Source organism: Aulonocara sp. 'chitande type north' Nkhata Bay, linkage group LG3 (genome assembly GCF_057382095.1).
Source record: "Aulonocara sp. 'chitande type north' Nkhata Bay isolate Kocher_YH1m ecotype deep benthic linkage group LG3, A_spYH_male_GT1.1, whole genome shotgun sequence".
In the NCBI taxonomy this organism is placed as follows: domain Eukaryota; kingdom Metazoa; phylum Chordata; class Actinopteri; order Cichliformes; family Cichlidae; genus Aulonocara; species Aulonocara sp. 'chitande type north' Nkhata Bay.
This window is the reverse complement of record NC_141346.1, coordinates 28,504,163-28,522,670: the sequence shown is the minus strand read 5'-3', so window position 1 is coordinate 28,522,670 and position 18,508 is coordinate 28,504,163. Positions and strand designations below refer to the sequence as shown.

The 18,508-nt window shown below is 39.7% G+C and overlaps 3 protein-coding genes across 4 annotated transcripts; 1 reads left to right on the top strand and 2 right to left on the bottom strand.

The window, feature by feature from the left end:
- The first annotated feature begins 2,061 nt into the window (after positions 1-2,061).
- LOC147335032 (uncharacterized) lies at positions 2,062-3,229 on the top strand. Its single transcript, XM_086287432.1, has 3 exons — positions 2,062-2,176; positions 2,284-2,643; positions 2,763-3,229. Exons 1-3 carry the CDS (start codon positions 2,062-2,064, stop codon positions 3,023-3,025), a joined length of 738 nt encoding a protein of 245 aa, XP_086143558.1. The 3' UTR covers positions 3,026-3,229.
- A 9,388-nt stretch (positions 3,230-12,617) lies between these two features.
- On the bottom strand, positions 12,618-15,405 carry LOC147335031 (uncharacterized). Of its 2 annotated transcripts, none has more exons than XM_086287431.1 (4): positions 15,230-15,340; positions 14,123-14,178; positions 13,672-14,025; positions 12,618-13,469 (listed from the first exon to the last, which is right to left on the bottom strand). In XM_086287431.1, exons 2-4 carry the CDS (start codon positions 14,169-14,171, stop codon positions 13,306-13,308), a joined length of 567 nt encoding a protein of 188 aa, XP_086143557.1. In that variant the 5' UTR covers positions 14,172-14,178; positions 15,230-15,340; the 3' UTR covers positions 12,618-13,305. The 2 variants fall into 2 exon arrangements, with proteins under 2 accessions (XP_086143557.1, XP_086143556.1); XM_086287430.1 differs by having other exon boundaries at positions 12,625-13,466; positions 15,230-15,405.
- Positions 15,406-17,084: 1,679 nt separating this feature from the next.
- Positions 17,085-18,508, bottom strand: LOC147335030 (uncharacterized). The gene is made up of 3 exons (XM_086287770.1): positions 18,460-18,508; positions 17,993-18,352; positions 17,085-17,618 (listed from the first exon to the last, which is right to left on the bottom strand). Exons 1-3 carry the CDS (start codon positions 18,506-18,508, stop codon positions 17,419-17,421), a joined length of 609 nt encoding a protein of 202 aa, XP_086143896.1. The 3' UTR covers positions 17,085-17,418.

Below are 18,508 nucleotides of genomic sequence, written 5' to 3'. Positions count from 1 at the left end.
CCAAAACAAACTGTTTTATTTTGGCAAAACAAAGCAGCTCCCAGCTGTCAGTGCATTTAGCCTTAAATAGTCACTGAGCCTTGTGGAGTGTTTCATGAAAGCTCCAGTGATAATAAAAGGCATATGCCCCTATATACGCCCTCATCCACTAACCAACAACAAGTTTTAGTTGTGTTTGAAGACCTGTCACCACTTGTCCTATGCTGCTGTAAACACTGAAAGTACCTCATCTATCACTTTGGACACGTCCACACTTAATGCTATTCTTGAAAATATCCAATACATGGTGAGCTGAAGTTTTTTACTCTTACATTTGTTCATTTGTGTGTATGTTTGGTGGTGATGTTATAGGTTTGAAGGTAGTGTGTGTGTGTGTGTGTGTGTGTGGGGGGGGGGGGGGGGGGGGGGGGGGAGGGGGTGTCTTTTTGTCTTTGTTCTTGTGGTGACCTCTTCTGGTTAATATGCATTGAAAACCTAGAAAGATCACAGGTGTGCTCATTAATGGGTTTCCTTTTAGCAAAATTGCCACTGAGAGAGAAATGTGATGGACAAAATCTGCTGATCATTTTTGATGTGACTCCCCCACCTCATGCAAAGTTCTTATCCTCTGAGTCATTTTCACACCAAACCACCTACATAGGAAAGAGCGACATTTTGTAATATTAACTGCCAATAATCCTTCACCTTTAATTAAAATACAGCTGGAAAACTATTCATTTCTAAGCGACAGAAAATGTTTTTTTTTCTTCATTTTTCGGTCTAAATATTAAATATCCAGAAAATCTATTATGTTCAACAATACAACTTATCTGCAGAAACTCATCCAGAAAGAATGAAGGATTTGAGTCGTCTTCCATTGGTGTTAAAAAAAAGAACAGATATACTTCCGGGAAGGACGATGTATTTACTGCCTGTGTATTATATTTCCAAAGTATGCTCAGGATTAAAGCCCTTAACAACTTACCTTATGCACTGCAGTCAGGTGTTCAGCAAAAGAGACTATTATAAAATTTTCATTCTAAAAAATTAATGCTCATTGTTTTAAGTAAACTTTTCATTGTTATTAAATGTGTAGCTGTCAATAGTGTGAATGATTGTTTCAAAGTGAAAATAAAGAGTGACTAATGGCGATTTATTAAAATAAAACAGAAAAGAAAAGAAACACACATCAAGGTCACATCCTAATGGTTTTTCTTTTTCTTTTTTTTTTCAAATAAAATTTGATGCTGTTGTGTTGACAAAATATTAAACTCCATTCACGGTAGCTTATCCAAAACAGAGTGACTTTGTGACTCATATGTTTTTCAATCTGTCACCCTGAAAATTTCACATGTGACTGGATGAATGAAGGTGGGGGTGTTAGTCAGCAGCATTAGTGGGGGTCCAGGCAACTGTACTTCCTCAGCTAAACACCTATCTTAGGCTTCTATAACTATATATGAAATTAAGTCTGGTTTAGCAATAAAAAAGTTGAACACCACCACTGCTGATTTGTTACTCCAACTAAAATCCAAATCAGTTATTTGGTTAACATAAGTGTAGTGCTTCTGGATCAGTCATATAACCCTGGCTAATGAGGACACTGACTTTCGACCGGATGAGTCTATATAGGGCAGGTTTTGGAAGTAATCATCATATCTCTTTAACACTGAAAGACGCCATTCAAAAGTTTTTCAACCCTTAAGTCACACGTATATGAAATCAAGCATCTAGCCATAGAGTCTGCCTTTAAAAGCATTTGTGAAACAATGGTTTGTTCTAAAGAGCTTCTGTAATAAGATCCCATCGTTGCAACAATTCAGTTGGTGAAATTTCTTATCTCCTACAAATTCCACTCAAACTGTTCTACATGGCATATGTTTCCATTGCATAGCAGCTCTTGCTGGTGTAGTATTTGGTAGGCTCAGTATGTTTCTTGATTGTAGTTTAAAAGCATGATGTACGGGAATTCTAAAAAATTTAAATAAATAGAAACATGATAAACTTAAGTGAGCTTTCTTTTTTTAGAGGATACTATCATGTTTTTTCCAATCAGGATCATAAACCAGATCAGATATTGTCATGAGTGATGTCTTGAGTCAGACTGTAGATTTTCTTTCTTGCTCTGTCTCCTCTCACAGGGAGAAGATGATCTGCAGGATCCTGCTACTCATCATCCTCACCTCATGTGTCTCTGGTTAGTTTACAGCTTCACTTTATGAACTCCAAATAATGCTCAACAACAGATTTGTTCCAGTTCTCAGTGTGTCTGCTCCTCTCTTTCCCTCTCTGTCTCCTCAACAGGATCATTTGTAGTCAATGTGACACAGACCTGCTATCAGGCAGAGGAGAACCACAACATCACACTGGAGTGGACGTTCACCACCAAACCTGACAGATCCACCAAAACTCTCAACGTCCTCTGTGAACTGATAACTGAGCGTACAGATTCAGTCCTGTATCGTGTTCAAGAAGGTGTTGAGGTGTCAGAGTCTCAGGATGAAAAGTTTTCAGGACGAGTTGAGAGTGACAAAGACGCCCTCAGAGAAGGACGAATCAGACTTCAACTGTTTAGACTCAGGACTGATGACTCGGGTCTGTACCTGTGTGAACTGAACACAGATTATGGCTTTGGCTCAGCCAGATGTAGACTCAGCATCAGTGGTAAGTTTTTTAGTGGAATGAGTATCAAATTTGACCTGAACCTTGGGATAATTTACTTTGGTTGATATGTAGACTAACTATTCACATTAAAGAAATGCATCTTGTGTCCTTTTTGTTAGCTTCGGATGACCCCAAACGTCCAAGTCCAACAGTGAACACACAACCAGAGAGTCGAGGATGGCTCAACCTGTATCCTTTACTTATACTGCCAGCAGCAGCTTTATTGATCAAACTCTGTTATAAAATCATAAAACGAAAACATAACCTAAATCTAAACAGTCACCGCCTAGGCAGCGAATGCAGTGAAGCAGTAGTCAACTTGAATAATTCAGATGCCACTCACCTTGCTGCTTCATTAGAAGCCACGTCCATCATCTTCTGAGTGTGGACATGACTTCCCTGAACTCCAAAGATTGTCATGTTAACAGCTGGGTCTGCAGTGGAAGATTTGTGGGAGCATCAACCTCAGTGAGAGCTGAGAAACACTGTCTGCAGTCTGCAGCCATCATCAAAAACACTGATGGAAACATTCAAAGCTCTTGTCACGTATATCATTAATAATATTTCCTTCCTCTTTTGGTTCTAACATTTGTTTTTGTTAGATATGGTATGAGGAATCTTTAATTTTTGTCCATTAGCATCCAGAGTGATTGAAATCACTTGTTGTTCTCCCATCAGCTGTTATAAATTATTACTGGTTAAAATGTGCCTGAACTCAAGTTGTTAAAAGAATTCTAAGTGTTACAGTGAACTCCTATTAATTTGACTATGGATCACCATAGGTAGAATTTACTTTTTCTAAAGTTAATGTTTATGTGTATATATTGTAAACAAGTCCTTATTTATATGAAAGAAGTTATGATTCTTCTGTATATGTGTGTGTCCAAATCATTTTATCAAAGGGTCAGAAGATCTTAAAGAGGTCTATAATACCAAGTGTAATCTAACATGTTTGGTACTATTACTTTACAAGGTGTATTACAAGAAGGACAGGAGTTTGATAATTATTTAAAATATATAAAACACTGAATGTGTACATATAAAGCAACAAAGTTGTTTACGCCAACTCTTAATCGTAACATTATTCTACTTAAAGAATATTTAGTTGGCGTTGAAATGACTTTTTCTCTCTCAGCACTGAAAATCTAACACTTGATTCTGCTGAGTTTTTCTGCTATCAGCTTCTGTCTCTGCTTTCATAAAATAAAATGATCGATCTTTTTGATCAACAACACAAACAATGGTGGTGACACTTTCTGTCGAAAAACACTGCGGCATGATGGGAACAGCTGCAGTTGTTTACATAAATCAGGGGTGTTGAACTCCAGGTTTTGAGGGCCGGTGTCCTGCAGGTTTTAGATCTCACCCTGGGTCAACACACCTGAATCACATGATTAGTTCATTACCAGGCCTCTGGAGAACCACTTTAACTGGTTTTGAACTGGTTCTAACTGGTTATAGTTGTTGTCAGCCAGTTGTGGCAGATGACTGCCCCTCCCTGAGCCTGGTTCTGCAGAAGGTTTCTCCCACTTTAAAGTAGTGATGGGCAGATGAAGCTTCATGAAGCACTGAAGCTTTTCATCCAATTGGTTCACCCCAGCGCAAAGCTTCTTGAAGCTTCATTTGCTCTAGTAGGACACCTACTGGACGTAAAAATATTAGTTGGCATGAATTTGAAGTGTGTGGCCTTTTGCACACAGCCTGTAAATGTCAACAACAAAAGGAGTGTGTAAAACATCTATATTGTATTGATGGCAGTATACTGTGTATATTTATACTGGCAGTATGGAAAATGATCATTTGGAAATGCTTAAAATGGAAATAATCATTTACTGTGAGGTGAGGTGTGGTTGGGGTATGGACAGTGGTTGTGCTCTTGTAACGTTGAGGTATGGACAGCTACACACTGAGGCGTCAGTCCTGCCCATATTCTATTCAGTAAAAACTAAATTTTCACTGCTTTTATAACCTTTAGTGGGGAGAGCATAGCTAGGATTTAATGATTTAACAAATCTTTTGAATCCTTTGTCCTCCACAATGCTAAATGGCTGGGAGTCCTCAATCACCATGCTAACCAGGCCTTCATCTATTTGAGATTGTTCTCCTGAGGAAAGACAATAAAGACAAAGCACAAATATAAATATCACACACGTAACTTATTACAGCTGTATAATATTGTTATATAATTTAGTAACATTACTGCATGCTATATTATGATGGCATTTGATGGCTCACCTGGTCTTGCTCCACAATCGGTGTTCCCTTATTCTCATGCAAAGCTCTGTAGTGCCTAAGCATGGATGAGGTGTTGTTGCTATATCCCAGCTCCCTGGCACATAGCAACCACTTCACCTTGTACAAAAGTAAAGCTGCTTAACATAAATTGTATTGCACCATCAGTATTATGAAAATACATCTTCTGTAGAAATTTACATACCTTGTTGGGAGGAATAGGATCAAAATGTTCCCACACAGGGGAGGACATCCTCCTCTTCTTAGCTGGCTCCATTCTCTCCTGACTTTCTCTCCTCACTCTCATAAACCTCCAAACTGTCTCCAAACTCTCACTAACCGCAACTCTCCATCAAACACCTACATTTTGAATGAAGTCTGAGGGGTTTATATCGCTGTCATATCTCACGGCAAAGTTCGAACCACTTCATGAACCAGTCACGTGGTACAGCCGGGCAGCGAGGCTTCGGACGTCATCATTTTCAGCTCCTCCCATAAATGAAGCAAGCCTCGATACGCACATCGCGGAAACGCCCCCTCCATTACTCGACACAAGCTTCGAAGCCTCGATACAGAACGTCACATCACTACTTTAAAGGGAGTTTTACGTTTCCATTGTGACAAAGTACATGCTCAAAGGGGGTTTAGTTGAGTGTGAGCTCACTTTGTATTATTTTATTATACTATACAGCACATTGAAGCAACTGTTGTTGTGATTTGGCGCTGTATAAATACAACTGAACTGTACTGAACTTTGCAACACCTCATAACAAACTCCTGACGTTGTAGTGAAATTTCAAATTTATGAAAATTTTAAAGATTACAACACAGAAGGTAAAAAAGATTTGTCTTAAGTTGTCAGTTTTGTTAACTTTACATTTAGACCAAAAAAATCGTCATACTTTTTTTTTAATACAAAAGATCCATCACCAAATGGTCTTGGAATTGTCGGCCAGAATGGCGGTAAACTTAGCAAGCTGCCTCACATGGTAAGTCACAAGCACAATGATGACAACTAAAATGGTATTTATTGTTAACTTTTACAGACAACTTTAAAAAGACTAGTAATAGAAGCTTGTAAAACTGAGTACATTCAGGACAATAAAAATCGCTGTGAAGAGCAGTTAGAGTACTTAGCTTCCACCAAGGAAATAAAAAGGATGCAAGAGTTCTGTTTGTGAAAAGTGGTTTGTGGGGACACACAACAGAATATGAATGACAGAGTGAATAACACAAACAGGTCTCCTCCCGGTGGGACATACCCAGAATACCTCATCCACCCCGGGAGGCATCCTTGTCAGATGCCCAAACCATCTCAACTGGTTCCTTTCTATTCGGAAGAGCAGCGGCTCTACTCTGAGCCCCTCCCAGATGGCCGAACTTCTTACGCTATCTCTAAGGGAGAGGCCAGCCACCCTTCACGATCTCGTTCTTTTGGTCACTGTCCACAGCTCGTGACCATACGTGAGGGTAGGGGTGTAGATTGACTGGTAAATTGAGAGCTTCTTTTTAACACTTAGCTCGAGGGACCAGTGCAGCATCACTACCTCTCTTTGAGGCAGTCCAAAAGTCTTTTTCATGGCCTCTCCAAGCTCCTCCCACACACTCCCATGTGCAGTTATGGCCAAACTTATGTTCAAACATGGTGCTCGTCATGGCCAAACTGTGGTTTGCACAGAAGTCCAACAACAACACACAACTTGGTTCAGATCCGCGAGGCCGTTCCTCCCAATCACATCCCTCCAGGTCTCACTGCTGTTGCCCACATGAGCATTGGAGTCGGCCAGTAGGACAACACAGTCCCTAGGCGGAGCACCCTCCAGCACCCCAACGGGAACTCCAACAAGACTGAGTACTTTAAACCTCTACTTGGCGCATAACCACAGACCCATTCCCCAACCTGAAGCCAAGGAAACAAAACCTCTCATCCACTAGGAGAAACCCCAACGTACAGACAGCAAGCCAAGGGGATACTAGGATACCCGCCCCAGCCCACCGCCTCTCACTCCAGTACCTGGACTCTGTCTCAGTCTTGCAACTCCAGACTGAGATAGTCTAGCCCCTCTCCAGGATACTGGTTCCAGAGCCCAAATTATGGATTGCGGTGAGCCTGACTATATCTAGCCGGTACTTTGCAACCTCAAAATGCAATAACTTCTCCACCAGAGAGGTGACATTACTTGTCCCAATTGCTAGTATTGTTAGTCTGTCACACAATGCACCCCAGCCCTACAGGGCCTCCTGTGTGTGAACTGAACAAATCCAAAATGCATGCAAAACTGATAAAATACGAAGCCCATTTGCTTTTTTATACATACTTATCCTAAATGTTTACGTTAAGACCAGAGTGGTGGCATATTATGAAAAGAGCCTGCTTAAGATAAGATAAGATAAGATAAGATAAGATAAGATAAGATAAGATAAGATAAGATAAGATAAGATAAGATAAGATAAGATAAAACTTTATTAATCCCTCAGATGGGTTCCTCTGGGAAATTCAGTTTCCAAAAGCACAGCACCGAAAGAAGTTACAACAGGTAAGGGAGCACAACGTGAGCAGAATATTATATATACACGCACATATATAAATACAGATACATATATACTTGCAGCAACAAAAATATAATATTCCAGAAACACACTTTGCTGATCTGATCAGCTGTTCATAACACTTCCTACGTTGGAATAGACGTCAGCACAAACTATTGCATGTCCGCCATGAACTGCCCGAAACCAGAAGTGACGTCATTTTTGCGGAAATGTAGTTTTTTACCATCAGGGCCTCAGGGCCTATACTGGTGCTTGTAAAAGTTATGTTTGACTTTATGACTTTCTGTGTCGCTTCTGGGATGCTTAGGACTCATATTGCACTGCTGGAAATAGTTTATTTTGATGCATATGCAGCTTTTTTGCAAATTTGCACTATAATATTTATTTTTGTTTTTCCTGCAGTGTATAAAAATTGGTGTATTTCAAAAATAAAACTATGAAGACACTCAAAATAAATTTCCTGTGGTGGGAAACTATTTTGTGCAACTTTTTTGTATTTACAGTTTTGAGTGATAAGCCTCTTAAATTTCTCTAACTAGAAATATATGTTAAAAAAACAAAAACGATTTTCAATTTTTTTGTAGTTTATTGCACTTTTTTGCAATTTATGTAATTACTATGCACTTAATGCATACATATTATTAAAATTTAGGCTGGAATGGTTGTATTGATGTATAGCAACTTGAAATGCTCCCAAAAATGGCTCCACAGCATGTAAAAATATAATATAAGCTCTGGCGGACTTGGTTCTATGGTAGGTCTTAAAGGGTTAAAAGGCCAAATAGGACCAGATTGATTATAATGCAGGTACAATAAAACAGATGATGAACACAGGGTGAGGATACTGCTTTTGAGCCATGAGGCCTGGGTCACATCAACACCAAATGTCAGGAGAGGAACTGGCACCGGGAGTCTCCCCACAGCCAGGAAGCTAACCTCCGGTACCTTCTCAGTTTCACCTGGACTACAGCTCTCGTTCCCCTTTTCAGTCTCGTGGGGGCGGGAGTCCCGGTGGGTTGTGCAAAGTAGCACGCACTTAGTTGAGGAACACACAAAAGGAGGAGGGAAAGTTTTTCTGTAGCTGTCCCAGCTGTCACAGTAGCTCTCCATTGAACCTTTAATGTTTATCAGTGTATCCCAAGCATAAATAAAAGCAGCAGAAGCAAAGTCAGAACACAAAAGAATCATTCTCAACTTTTATAGTTTCATGTATGTTTAGCATTTATGGATAGCTGTTTTATCCTATACATTGTTAAAGGTATGCAGTCTTGAGACACTGGGCGTAGAAACAGCTGTTATGTCGCTTGACTGTCAAAAAGACAACTTAGAAGGACATGAAGTGAGCATGGAAGGAGCTGCTGCTTTTTTGGATTCAACAGACATGCTCAACAGTTTTGGTTTGCATTTTGAAGGCTGACAGAGATAGATAAACCTGCATCAGATTAATCTGAATTTGTTATATGCCACAGTTAACTCACTGTTCAGTGGTTTTCCACTACATTTTCAGGAAGTTTCTTAACTGTTTCTGCTGCCAAAGAATCAGTTTGTAACACAATAAGGAGAATTCTTGAATAGATTATATTAACGGACCAATAGGTTCAACTATAGGAGCACAGTGGTGTGTTTAAATAAGACACATAGAGAGGAATTTAACTGGAAAGAACCAACTGGCTTTTGTAAACCAAACCATAGGTTTGACAACCACAGGTTTTGGGCATTTTACACAACTGTGGAAACAAAAATTTTAAATTTTTTTAAAAATGAAACTAAATAAATAAATAAAATAAAATAAAAACACATTAAACTGCTAATATAGAGACTTGGCCGAGTGTTAGTTCTCAGTTCTCGATTCTGGGTGCACCCTGGTAACCTGACTCTTAAGCCGTTATAGAAAACAAGTTACTTAAATTCAATTTTCATTCAAATGAAGATCTCACACACCATTCACATATGGAGAATATTCTACACAGCAGTCTATAGTGTATGTGACTAAAAACCTGAAACAATTCAGTTGTGCTTGATTTTAATAAAACACTGGTAATAATACTTGGATCAGAAATGGGATGAGCTCTTAAAAAGCTGGTAGTGGACTGAGTGAAGGGTTACAGGACAGTTTTACTACTGTGTCACAGCGATCGAGCCAACTCTGACAACATTTCCTCCTTTTATTCCAAGGAAAGGAGAGTTTCAGTTTCACACAATCTTACAATGAGAACAGCACACGTTAAATTGGGCATTAACTGGTGCTCAGGGACTGTGCAGACCAGCTCTGTCAGGTGGCCCTGTACATCTTCAACCTGAGCCTGAGCCTGGAGAGGGTTCCTGAACTGTGGAAGACTTCCTGTGTGGTTCCGGTGCCAAAAATCGCACACCCCAGGGAGCCCAACCACTTCAGGCCTGTTGCCTTGACTTCTCATCTGATGAAGACCATGGAAAGGCTCATCCTGCATCACCTTCAGCCACTGGTGGGCTCAGTGTTGGACCCCCTGCAGTTCACCTACCGTTCTGGAATTGGGGTGGATGACGCTGTCATCTACCTGGTACACCGATCCCTCTCTCCCTAGAGCAGGCGGGGAGCACTGTGAGGATCATATTTTTTGACTTCTCCAGTGCTTTCAACATCATCTTACCAACCTTACCAACAGACCACAGTATGTGAGGCTCCATGACTGTGTGTCCGAGGTGGTAATCTGCAGCACGGGGGCACCACAGGGCACGGTTCTCTCACCTTTCCTGTTCAGCCTTTACACTTCAGACTTCTGTTATAATTCGGACGATTGCCATCTACAGAAGTTCTCAGATGATACAGCCATCATTGGATGCGTATCAGACGGGAATGATCAGGAATACAGGGGGTCATCAGTGACTTTGTTGGCTGGTGTGAGACCAACGTACTCCAAATCAACGCGGCAAGACAAAGGAGATGATCATAGACTTCAGGAGGAAGTCACCCCCTACAACACCGGTGAACATCCAAGGGAAAGACATTGAGATAGTGGACTCTTATGAGTACCTGGGTGTTCACCTCAACAATAAACTGGACTGGACTACAAATACAGACATCCAGAGTCGACTCCACCTGCTGAGGAGACTGAGGTCCTTCGGAGTCTGCAGGACTCTGTTAAGGACATTCTATGACACTGTGGTAGCATCTGCCCTTTTCTATGCAGTGGCCTGCTGGGAGAGTGGGTGCACGGACAGGGACAGGAGCAGGATTGACAAACTGGTGCGGAGGTTTAGCTCCGTGCTGGGATGTCCCCTGGAGTCTGTGGAGGTGGTTGGTGAGGGGAGGATGTTAGTAAAGCTGACATCCATCATGAACAACCCACATCACCCACTGCATGAGTATGTGAGTGGGCTGAGCAGCTCCTTTAGTCAGAGACTGAAACACCCTCGCTGCAGGAAGGAGCGCTTTCGCAGATAATTCGTCCCAACAGCAGTTAGACTCTATAACTCCTCAATCACGATGTCATAAGTCACTGGACACTGTGAACATCCACGGTCACCACTTCATGCATAATGGACCTTCCATGACCTTCCAAGCTATATAGTTTATGTCTTCCATATTTCCAACTATATCCATAATCACATACTGTGTATGCTACCATTGTATATAGTGTATTATCTTACTTTTTTTCATTGATAGCTTAATTGTATTTTTGTATTTCCTTCATATATCTGTACCTGAGCTGAGGTGATGCAAAAATTTCCCCGTTGTGGGATCAATAAAGTCTTATCTTATCTTATCTTATCTTATTTCAAACATAAGTAAAGAACTGAGTCATTCAAACTGTCATGACAAACATTTGTGAGATTAAAGGCATATTCCTACAAAAGCCTTGGCAACCAGGTCACTAACCCAAATACCTATCGTGTCCACGCCTTTCAGTTGCAAAGCTGACACTAAGCCTGTTCATTAAATATAAAATGATCAAAAATTAATGAGAATAATCAATAATTAAAGCAGTATTTGAATTATAATTTTGCTGAAAGTTTCATGTCATCTAGGTCTGATTCGATAATTCAGAGGTAACAAGTGAAAATATAATTAATAGGAATAAAAACTAAAAAAAACATATAAAACATTGCACGGCCACGCTGTGCTAATTATATATTTTAAAAAATAAATGTAGAGGTGGGAATTGCAATTAATATAAATCTCAAAGTGTTCACAACATTCCTGAACAGAAATAGGCCTCTGCACCTGGGGTGAGGGTGTGGCCATGAAAACAATGTGACATGCCATTGGATGTTGGGACACATAATAACATGACGCTAAGCATCGGCCAATGAATGTGAACTAACAACCACAAGGTATGGCTGCACTGTAGGAAAAAATCTTAATATAAAAGTATTCTACTGTGCATTTTACAGTTTTGTTCTGTTCTTCTAGAATATCATTAAAGTTACGTAAATAGACTGTGATTTCACATTTCAAATGTAAATTAACATTACATCACTGTAATGTAATAAAACATAATTTTCATGATTATTAAATGTATCTGTCTGTACATATGCATATTTAGATTGTTAAAATACATTCACAAATGTATCATGATTGAAAGATTGAACTTTTGAATTCAAATGTAGTGATATGGAAAAGTATATAACATGATTCCTATAAGCTTGTGTTACATCACATAAGTATTATTATCACTGAAATTTAGGGCCATTGTGGCTCAAGAGTTGGCAGTTCACCTTGTAATCAGAAGGTTGCAGGTTCAAGCCCCGGCTCGGGCACTCTTGGTATTGTGTCTGTGGTCTAGACTCTTCGCCTACTGTTGATGTCCAGAGGGGCCAATGGTGTGATATGGCAGCCTCTCCTCTGTCAGTCTGTCCCAGGGCATGCAATCCATTATTATTTAAACCAACTGTTAACTGTATATTTCTGTACATTTACGTATTATGATTCATATTGCCACATTCATTGACCTTGCTTATAGGTAATTTCATTGTTTGATCACGTTAAAATGTAATGTCTAAAAGCACTTGGAAAAGGCAGAATCCCATGTAAAATTAGCGCAACAAACTGTATTGTCATTACTGGGAATAACCGTATTTTTATGAGGAAGTTATTTTCTGTTATTTTACGGTAGTATTTTGGTGCCCCAGCTGCCGGAATATTACTGTTTTTTAAAGATGTTTTTTTTTAACAGTGCAGTCACTCAGCTCAACAACATCACAAATCACTTCATTAAGTTTTTCTCGTCACAGTGATCTTTGATACACAACATCTAAATAGCTGTCAAAATGCTTCAATTAATGGGAATCAGAAAGATTGGAAGTGTCTTTAATTAATTCCTGAATCTTAAAATGCATATAATACTGACTTTGATAAATAGCATTGCATGGCATACAGGACAAAAACAAAACAAAACAGAAAAGATGTTGCATACATTCACGCGCACGGCCAAGTTACAGTTACTGTGCAGCCTGCAGACAGCGTTTCTCAGCTCACACACTCCCAACAATGTTTTTAAAGAAGGAGGCTGCTCATTGTTAAGTTATGCTGAAGTTTAAATCATTAAATGGCAGTTACATCATTTAAACTTACAATAATATGAACATAAAACATGAATGTCATATTACAAAGTCGTTTCCTGACACTTGAAACATTCACACTCTTGGGTGGTTGGTCTTCAGGTTTTCTCACTTGAGTTTTCGACTAATGCTCTGACAATTAAGGCTGTTAGAAATGGCTCCAAGAGAGTTCTCTTAGTCCTGGTTTCAGTTTAGGTCAGTTCAGTTTTATTTATGCATCGCCAAGTCGCAAAAGTCACCTCAAGGCACTTTAGTTTCTCTCAGTACTTAGAGACAGTAGGAGTAGAGAAAACCGGTCTGGCTGGTTGTGTAGAGAAAAGTATGCACATCATTGAAGACCTACATAAAACCTTTATGCCTTCTGAGTCGATTATGGCGTCTGCAGGCAGAGAAGAGCACAACCAGTAGAGGTACCAGTCCCAGAAAAGGGTAGAGGGTGGCTCTTTCCCATCTGTCTGATTGGGTACTCCAAATTGATCTCTTGTGTTGGGAATGAACAGCTGCTGGTGCAAAGGACAGAAAAATGTAGGTGATTAGTCTGTCAAAGAGAATAATTTTATCATTAATGGTAGTTGTAAAAGTAATTATTTGCTTCACTGCCTAAATATATATGCAAGACGACTGACAGGATCTACTGATACACATACATATTATTAGTTGGTTTCTAAAAATCAAATGAGATGAATTCACCTTTTGTTGACTTACCAGTGACATTGAGTTGACAGCTCTCAACGTGAAAGTGATAACCTGTGCTCACCTCACACAGGTACAGACCCGAGTCATCAGTCCTGAGTCTGGACAGTTGAAGTCTGATTCGTCCTTCTCTGAAGGCGTCTTTGTCACTCTGGACTCGTCCTGAAAACCTTTTATTCTGAGACTCTGACACCTCAACACCTTGACGAAAATGATATAAGACTGAGGCTTTATCATCATCTTCCTTTTCACAGATGATGGAAAGAAAATTGGAGGGGGTATTAGTTGCAGTTTTGAATGTCCACTCCAGGGTGACAGTCCCACTCTCCACTGCATGATAGGAGGTCTGTGTCGCATTCAATGATTCTGTTGAGGAGATATATCGGAGCAGACACACTGAGAACTGGAACAAATCTGTTGTTGAGCTTTATTTGGAGTTCATAAAGTGAAGCTGTAAACTAACCAGAGACACATGAGGGGAGGATGATGAGCAGCAGGATCCTGCAGATCATCTTCTCCCTGTGAGAGGAGACAGATTGATTTTATTCATTCCTTGCAACTGTTGATCTTGTTCATTATCCTGTTAGGAAACCCAAGCACTAGAAAACAATTTACTGTTACTGAAGATATAAAAAAAAACAAAAAAACATGTAATGAACCAACTAAGTTACTCACAGCATGTTTGGAAAAGTAAGAAAAGGTCTTTTTTTTTTTTGAGCTAAAGACATTAAAAACAGTCACAGCTTTATTCCTGTCCGCTGTGCAGAGATATAAACAGAACAAAAGGTGACTCCATAATTTCTATTTCATAGGGCATTTTAGGGCATCACCTAGAATGTATAGTCTCCTGAAAGGGCTGTTAAGAGATATGTTGGAATAGTAAATTGTTATCTCCTGTCTCCCTTTCTCAACCACTTTAACTAGAGCCAGATGGAAAATCTTGCACGTTCCAGGACTGGTTATTAGGAGAATTTGTAAGGACTTGAACAGAGAACAGACATCTGTTATTGTTTCTCTGTTCAGAACAGTGAACAGAGAACTGTAGTGCAGATGTAATACAAATGTGTAACAACATAAACAATAGCATAGAAGAAACAGACTGAAATGGAACAGATACATTCAAGTAACAGCAATATTAGATACAGCACAACATTGTAGGTGAATTCAAAAACAATTAAAACACCAGTTACCCGAATTTAGGACAAATAGGCATAGACTGCACAAACATGGGAGGTCTGAGTCCTCTTTTAGACTGGGGTCATTGGTGGCCTTAAGACCATAAATCCATACTCACATATTTACAGATTTAGGTTTAAGTTGAAAGCCAATGATATGAAGTACAAAGAGAAAGGTTTTAGTGAACTAGAAGTAGAAAGTAGCATAAGATAAAATAAGATAGAAGTACAAAAATGTAGTTGAAAAACAATAAATGTCAGCTGGATCTCAATTAGTGGTCCACACAAAACACAAAGCCAATTTAGACCCAACGCAGCAGCCTTCACTGCAGAAGCTGAAGGTACAAATAGACTGCAAGAAAAAACAACACAGAAAATATCACTGTTTAACTTACAATTGCTTTGGAAACCGGATTTTGAGAATCAACCCTGGACTTAGAGCCGCACAGATATCAAGGCGCTGCTGATGCTTCAGCTCCGGTACAGTAAAGAGATCCTGAGGACAGATCTATATCCTGAGAAGTATGAAGAAGGAGTTAAAGAAGCATAGTAAAAGATCAACTGCGTACTCCTGCTGTTTCCTCTTATGTCAGGTAGTGTCAGGTCTTCAGTAATCCTGAGGCAGTGAAGCCCCGCCTTCTGTTTAAGTTGGCAACAAGTCAACTATTCAGATGACGTACCAGATTCCACAAAGGTCAAAATTTTAATTTCTCCCTCATCATCCATCCATTTGCTTATCCTTTTCAGGGTCGCTGGAGCCTATCCCAGCTGTCATAGGGCGAGAGGCAGGGTACACCCTGGACAGGTTGCCAGTCTGTCGCAGGGCCAACACACAGGGACAGACAACCATTCACACTCACATTCACACCTAGTGACAATTTGGATTATCCAATTAACCTATCCCCACAAGCTGCATGTCTTTGGACCGTGGGAGGAAGCCGGAGTACCCGGAGGGAACCCACGCAAACACAGGGAGAACATGCAAACTCCACACAGAAAGACCCCGGCCTGATGTTGGAATTGAACTCAGGACCTTCTTGCTGTGCGGCAACAGTGCTAACCACCGTGCTACCGTGCACCCTCATCGAGTCTTAATAATTTCCCAGGTCTTGAAATATCAGAAATTCATTTTTGAATTCCCCTAAGTCTCTGTGAGTTTGTTTACTAAGACTTTGGATCTTATTTTTATAAGGCTTGCCTCTTGTTAACATGCTGAGTAATACTGAATATAATTTAACACATTTAAGACCAGAATGAGCTGTAACGCAAACAGGATTTAAGGGTTGGGTTGAGAATATTATTAATAGAAGCTGTCAGGAGGAGCTAAAGTTTACCTTCGTTATATTTCATTTGCATATGACTGGAATGCAGTTTGTGAAGTTATGTTACATTCAAGTGTTCAAATAGCGTACCTTCCCACCCAGTATTACGCCAGCAAGATGAGTCACTGCGTCATTGTGACCGTCATCAAAAGAAAGCCTTCGACTTGTTTTCTTGGTGCCTGGGTTTGAGGTGCTCATAAATCACCATGTGCTAAAATCCATTTGTCCTTTAAACGTTTAAAGAATCCTCCAGCATGTGACAGCTCAGGCTGATTCAGTTTTGGTCATTAAAGAAAGACGTTGTGTGAAGTTAACTTGGCTTTAAGAATCCAAGCTTCATGTCATGTTCTCTTGATTTTTGTTGTAAGTCTTCATATTGTGGCCTTTGAAATTTTTGATTCATATGTGTTGAGGTTTGAATGTTTATTTTATCTTATACTCTTGTATTCCATGTCTTTAGTCTCTGTTGCATTTCATTTCTTGAGTTATTGTTTTTGCAGAATTTCAATTTGTTGTTTTGTTCTCATCTCTGATTGTTTTGCAGTCTTGGACTTTGATGTTTCTGGATTTGCGGTTAGCAATAATGGAGACAAGACTGACTGAATGCAGGGAGGAGACACAGAGACAGGCCAAGAAAAGAAATGAAAGGGAACTGATTAAACTAAACAAGGAATTAAAAACGAAACACCTAGATCACTGGTCTAGGCACTTGGGAAAAATACTAAACATCAGAGGACTAAGGAAAATAAAAAGTATCACATACAACTCCAGAAACAAATCACAAATCCACAATATTAAAAAGTACAAGGCAGAAACCCTGAGATCCTAATAGTTACTAGTAAGACTGGATATAGTGTAGCTCTTTGTAATGGGTATCTTCCTGCGTTGTCTCTGAGAAGATACAGCAGTTGATCAGATGGAGTCCAGTCATTTATTCAGTTTGTACAGGTATTCCCACAGCACAGGAATGAACACTTTGTATGCTTTGTGTAGAAATAATACACAACAATAAGCAACATTCATATTAATATTACAGATTACATGGGTTTATACAACAGCCTGCTAAAACCAGGAGAAACCTGGTGTTAAACCAACTAACACCTACTGCTGTTACTACATGATTGAATGCAATCCAACATTTCCATCTGCTGGTTATAATGGTTAACAGCAGAGCAAATTTGCAGCTGCGGCTTTATGTTTTGTCAAGCTTCTTTATAATAGTTGTTCTTGGACTGTAGGTTCCTGTCAGTACTGATGGGTTTTTACCATAAGAAGCTCAGCATCTGTACTTCTGCTATAGGATTTTGTATCCTCTCTTCATTTCTGAAAACAACTAAAAGTATTGCAAACAGTGCCAGCAGAGCTGCCAACACTCCCATTAAAATGTAGAAACCGGTCATTCCTCCAATTTCTGTTGTCGTTTTTGTTGTTGGTCTGTGAGGTTGGAGCTGATCAGCAGCTGCTGTAAGAACATGGAAACACTAACGTTAATGATCAGAATCAAAATGATAACAGTTCAGCTCACAGTGATAGAGTTACGGATCACAATAAAATAATAATGATCTCCAAAAAATAATAACTTTAATGTGTAGAATAAAACAGAAACTGAAGGGGATAATCCTCCTTCCATAATTTATAAAATGAAGCTCCTGTTTTATTCAGTTTGAGTTCAGATCTAGCCTTCAATGTTTAGACGAATACATGAAAGAGTTTTGTGTTTAACTGGTCCATCAAAGTTTGAATAATAATCTGCAGGTTTTCATACATCATTCCAGACATAAACATGATAAACCAATTATTTTTTAAAAATGCAATATTTTAACTAAATAAAGATACCAGTTATGTTGAGTCGACATCTTCCAACACTGAAGCCATAATCAGTGTTCACCTCACACAGGTACAGACCCGAGTCATCAGTCCTGAGTCTGGACAGTTGAAGTCTGATTCGTCCTTCTCTGAGGGCGTCTTTGTCACTCTGGACTCGTCCTGAAAACTTTGCATCCTGAGACTCTGACACCTCAACTCCTTGACGAACCTGATACAGGATTGACGATTTATCACTAATGAAGAGTTCACAGATGATGTTGAGAGTTTGGGTGGATCTGTCAGGTTTGGTGGTGAACGTCCACTCCAGTGTGATGTTGTGGTTCTCCTCTGCCTGATAGCAGGTCTGTGTCACATTGACTACAAATGATCCTGTTGAGGAGACAGAGAGGGAAAGAGAGGAGCAGACACACTGAGAACTGGAACAAATCTGTTGTTGAGCTTGATTTGTAGTTCATAAAGTCAATCTGTAAACTAACCAGAGACACATGAGGTGAGGATGATGAGCAGCAGGATCCTGCAGACCAT

Excerpts from the sequence above, each read along its gene's own strand:
- LOC147335030 (XM_086287770.1), bottom strand. The coding sequence starts at position 18,508 with ATGGTCTGCAGGATCCTGCTGCTCATCATCCTCACCTCATGTGTCTCT. Across the intron at positions 18,353-18,459 it reads CCTCACCTCATGTGTCTCTG|GATCATTTGTAGTCAATGTG; the intron begins GTTAGTTTACAG and ends TCTCCTCAACAG. Across the intron at positions 17,619-17,992 it reads ATGTCGACTCAACATAACTG|CAGCTGCTGATCAGCTCCAA; the intron begins GTATCTTTATTT and ends ATGTTCTTACAG.
- LOC147335032 (XM_086287432.1), top strand. The coding sequence starts at position 2,062 with ATGAGTGATGTCTTGAGTCAGACTGTAGATTTTCTTTCTTGCTCTGTC. Across the intron at positions 2,177-2,283 it reads CCTCACCTCATGTGTCTCTG|GATCATTTGTAGTCAATGTG; the intron begins GTTAGTTTACAG and ends TCTCCTCAACAG. Across the intron at positions 2,644-2,762 it reads ATGTAGACTCAGCATCAGTG|CTTCGGATGACCCCAAACGT; the intron begins GTAAGTTTTTTA and ends CCTTTTTGTTAG.
- LOC147335031 (XM_086287431.1), bottom strand. The coding sequence starts at position 14,171 with ATGATCTGCAGGATCCTGCTGCTCATCATCCTCCCCTCATGTGTCTCT. Across the intron at positions 14,026-14,122 it reads CCTCCCCTCATGTGTCTCTG|AATCATTGAATGCGACACAG; the intron begins GTTAGTTTACAG and ends TCTCCTCAACAG. Across the intron at positions 13,470-13,671 it reads CTGTCAACTCAATGTCACTG|CAGCTGTTCATTCCCAACAC; the intron begins GTAAGTCAACAA and ends CCTTTGCACCAG.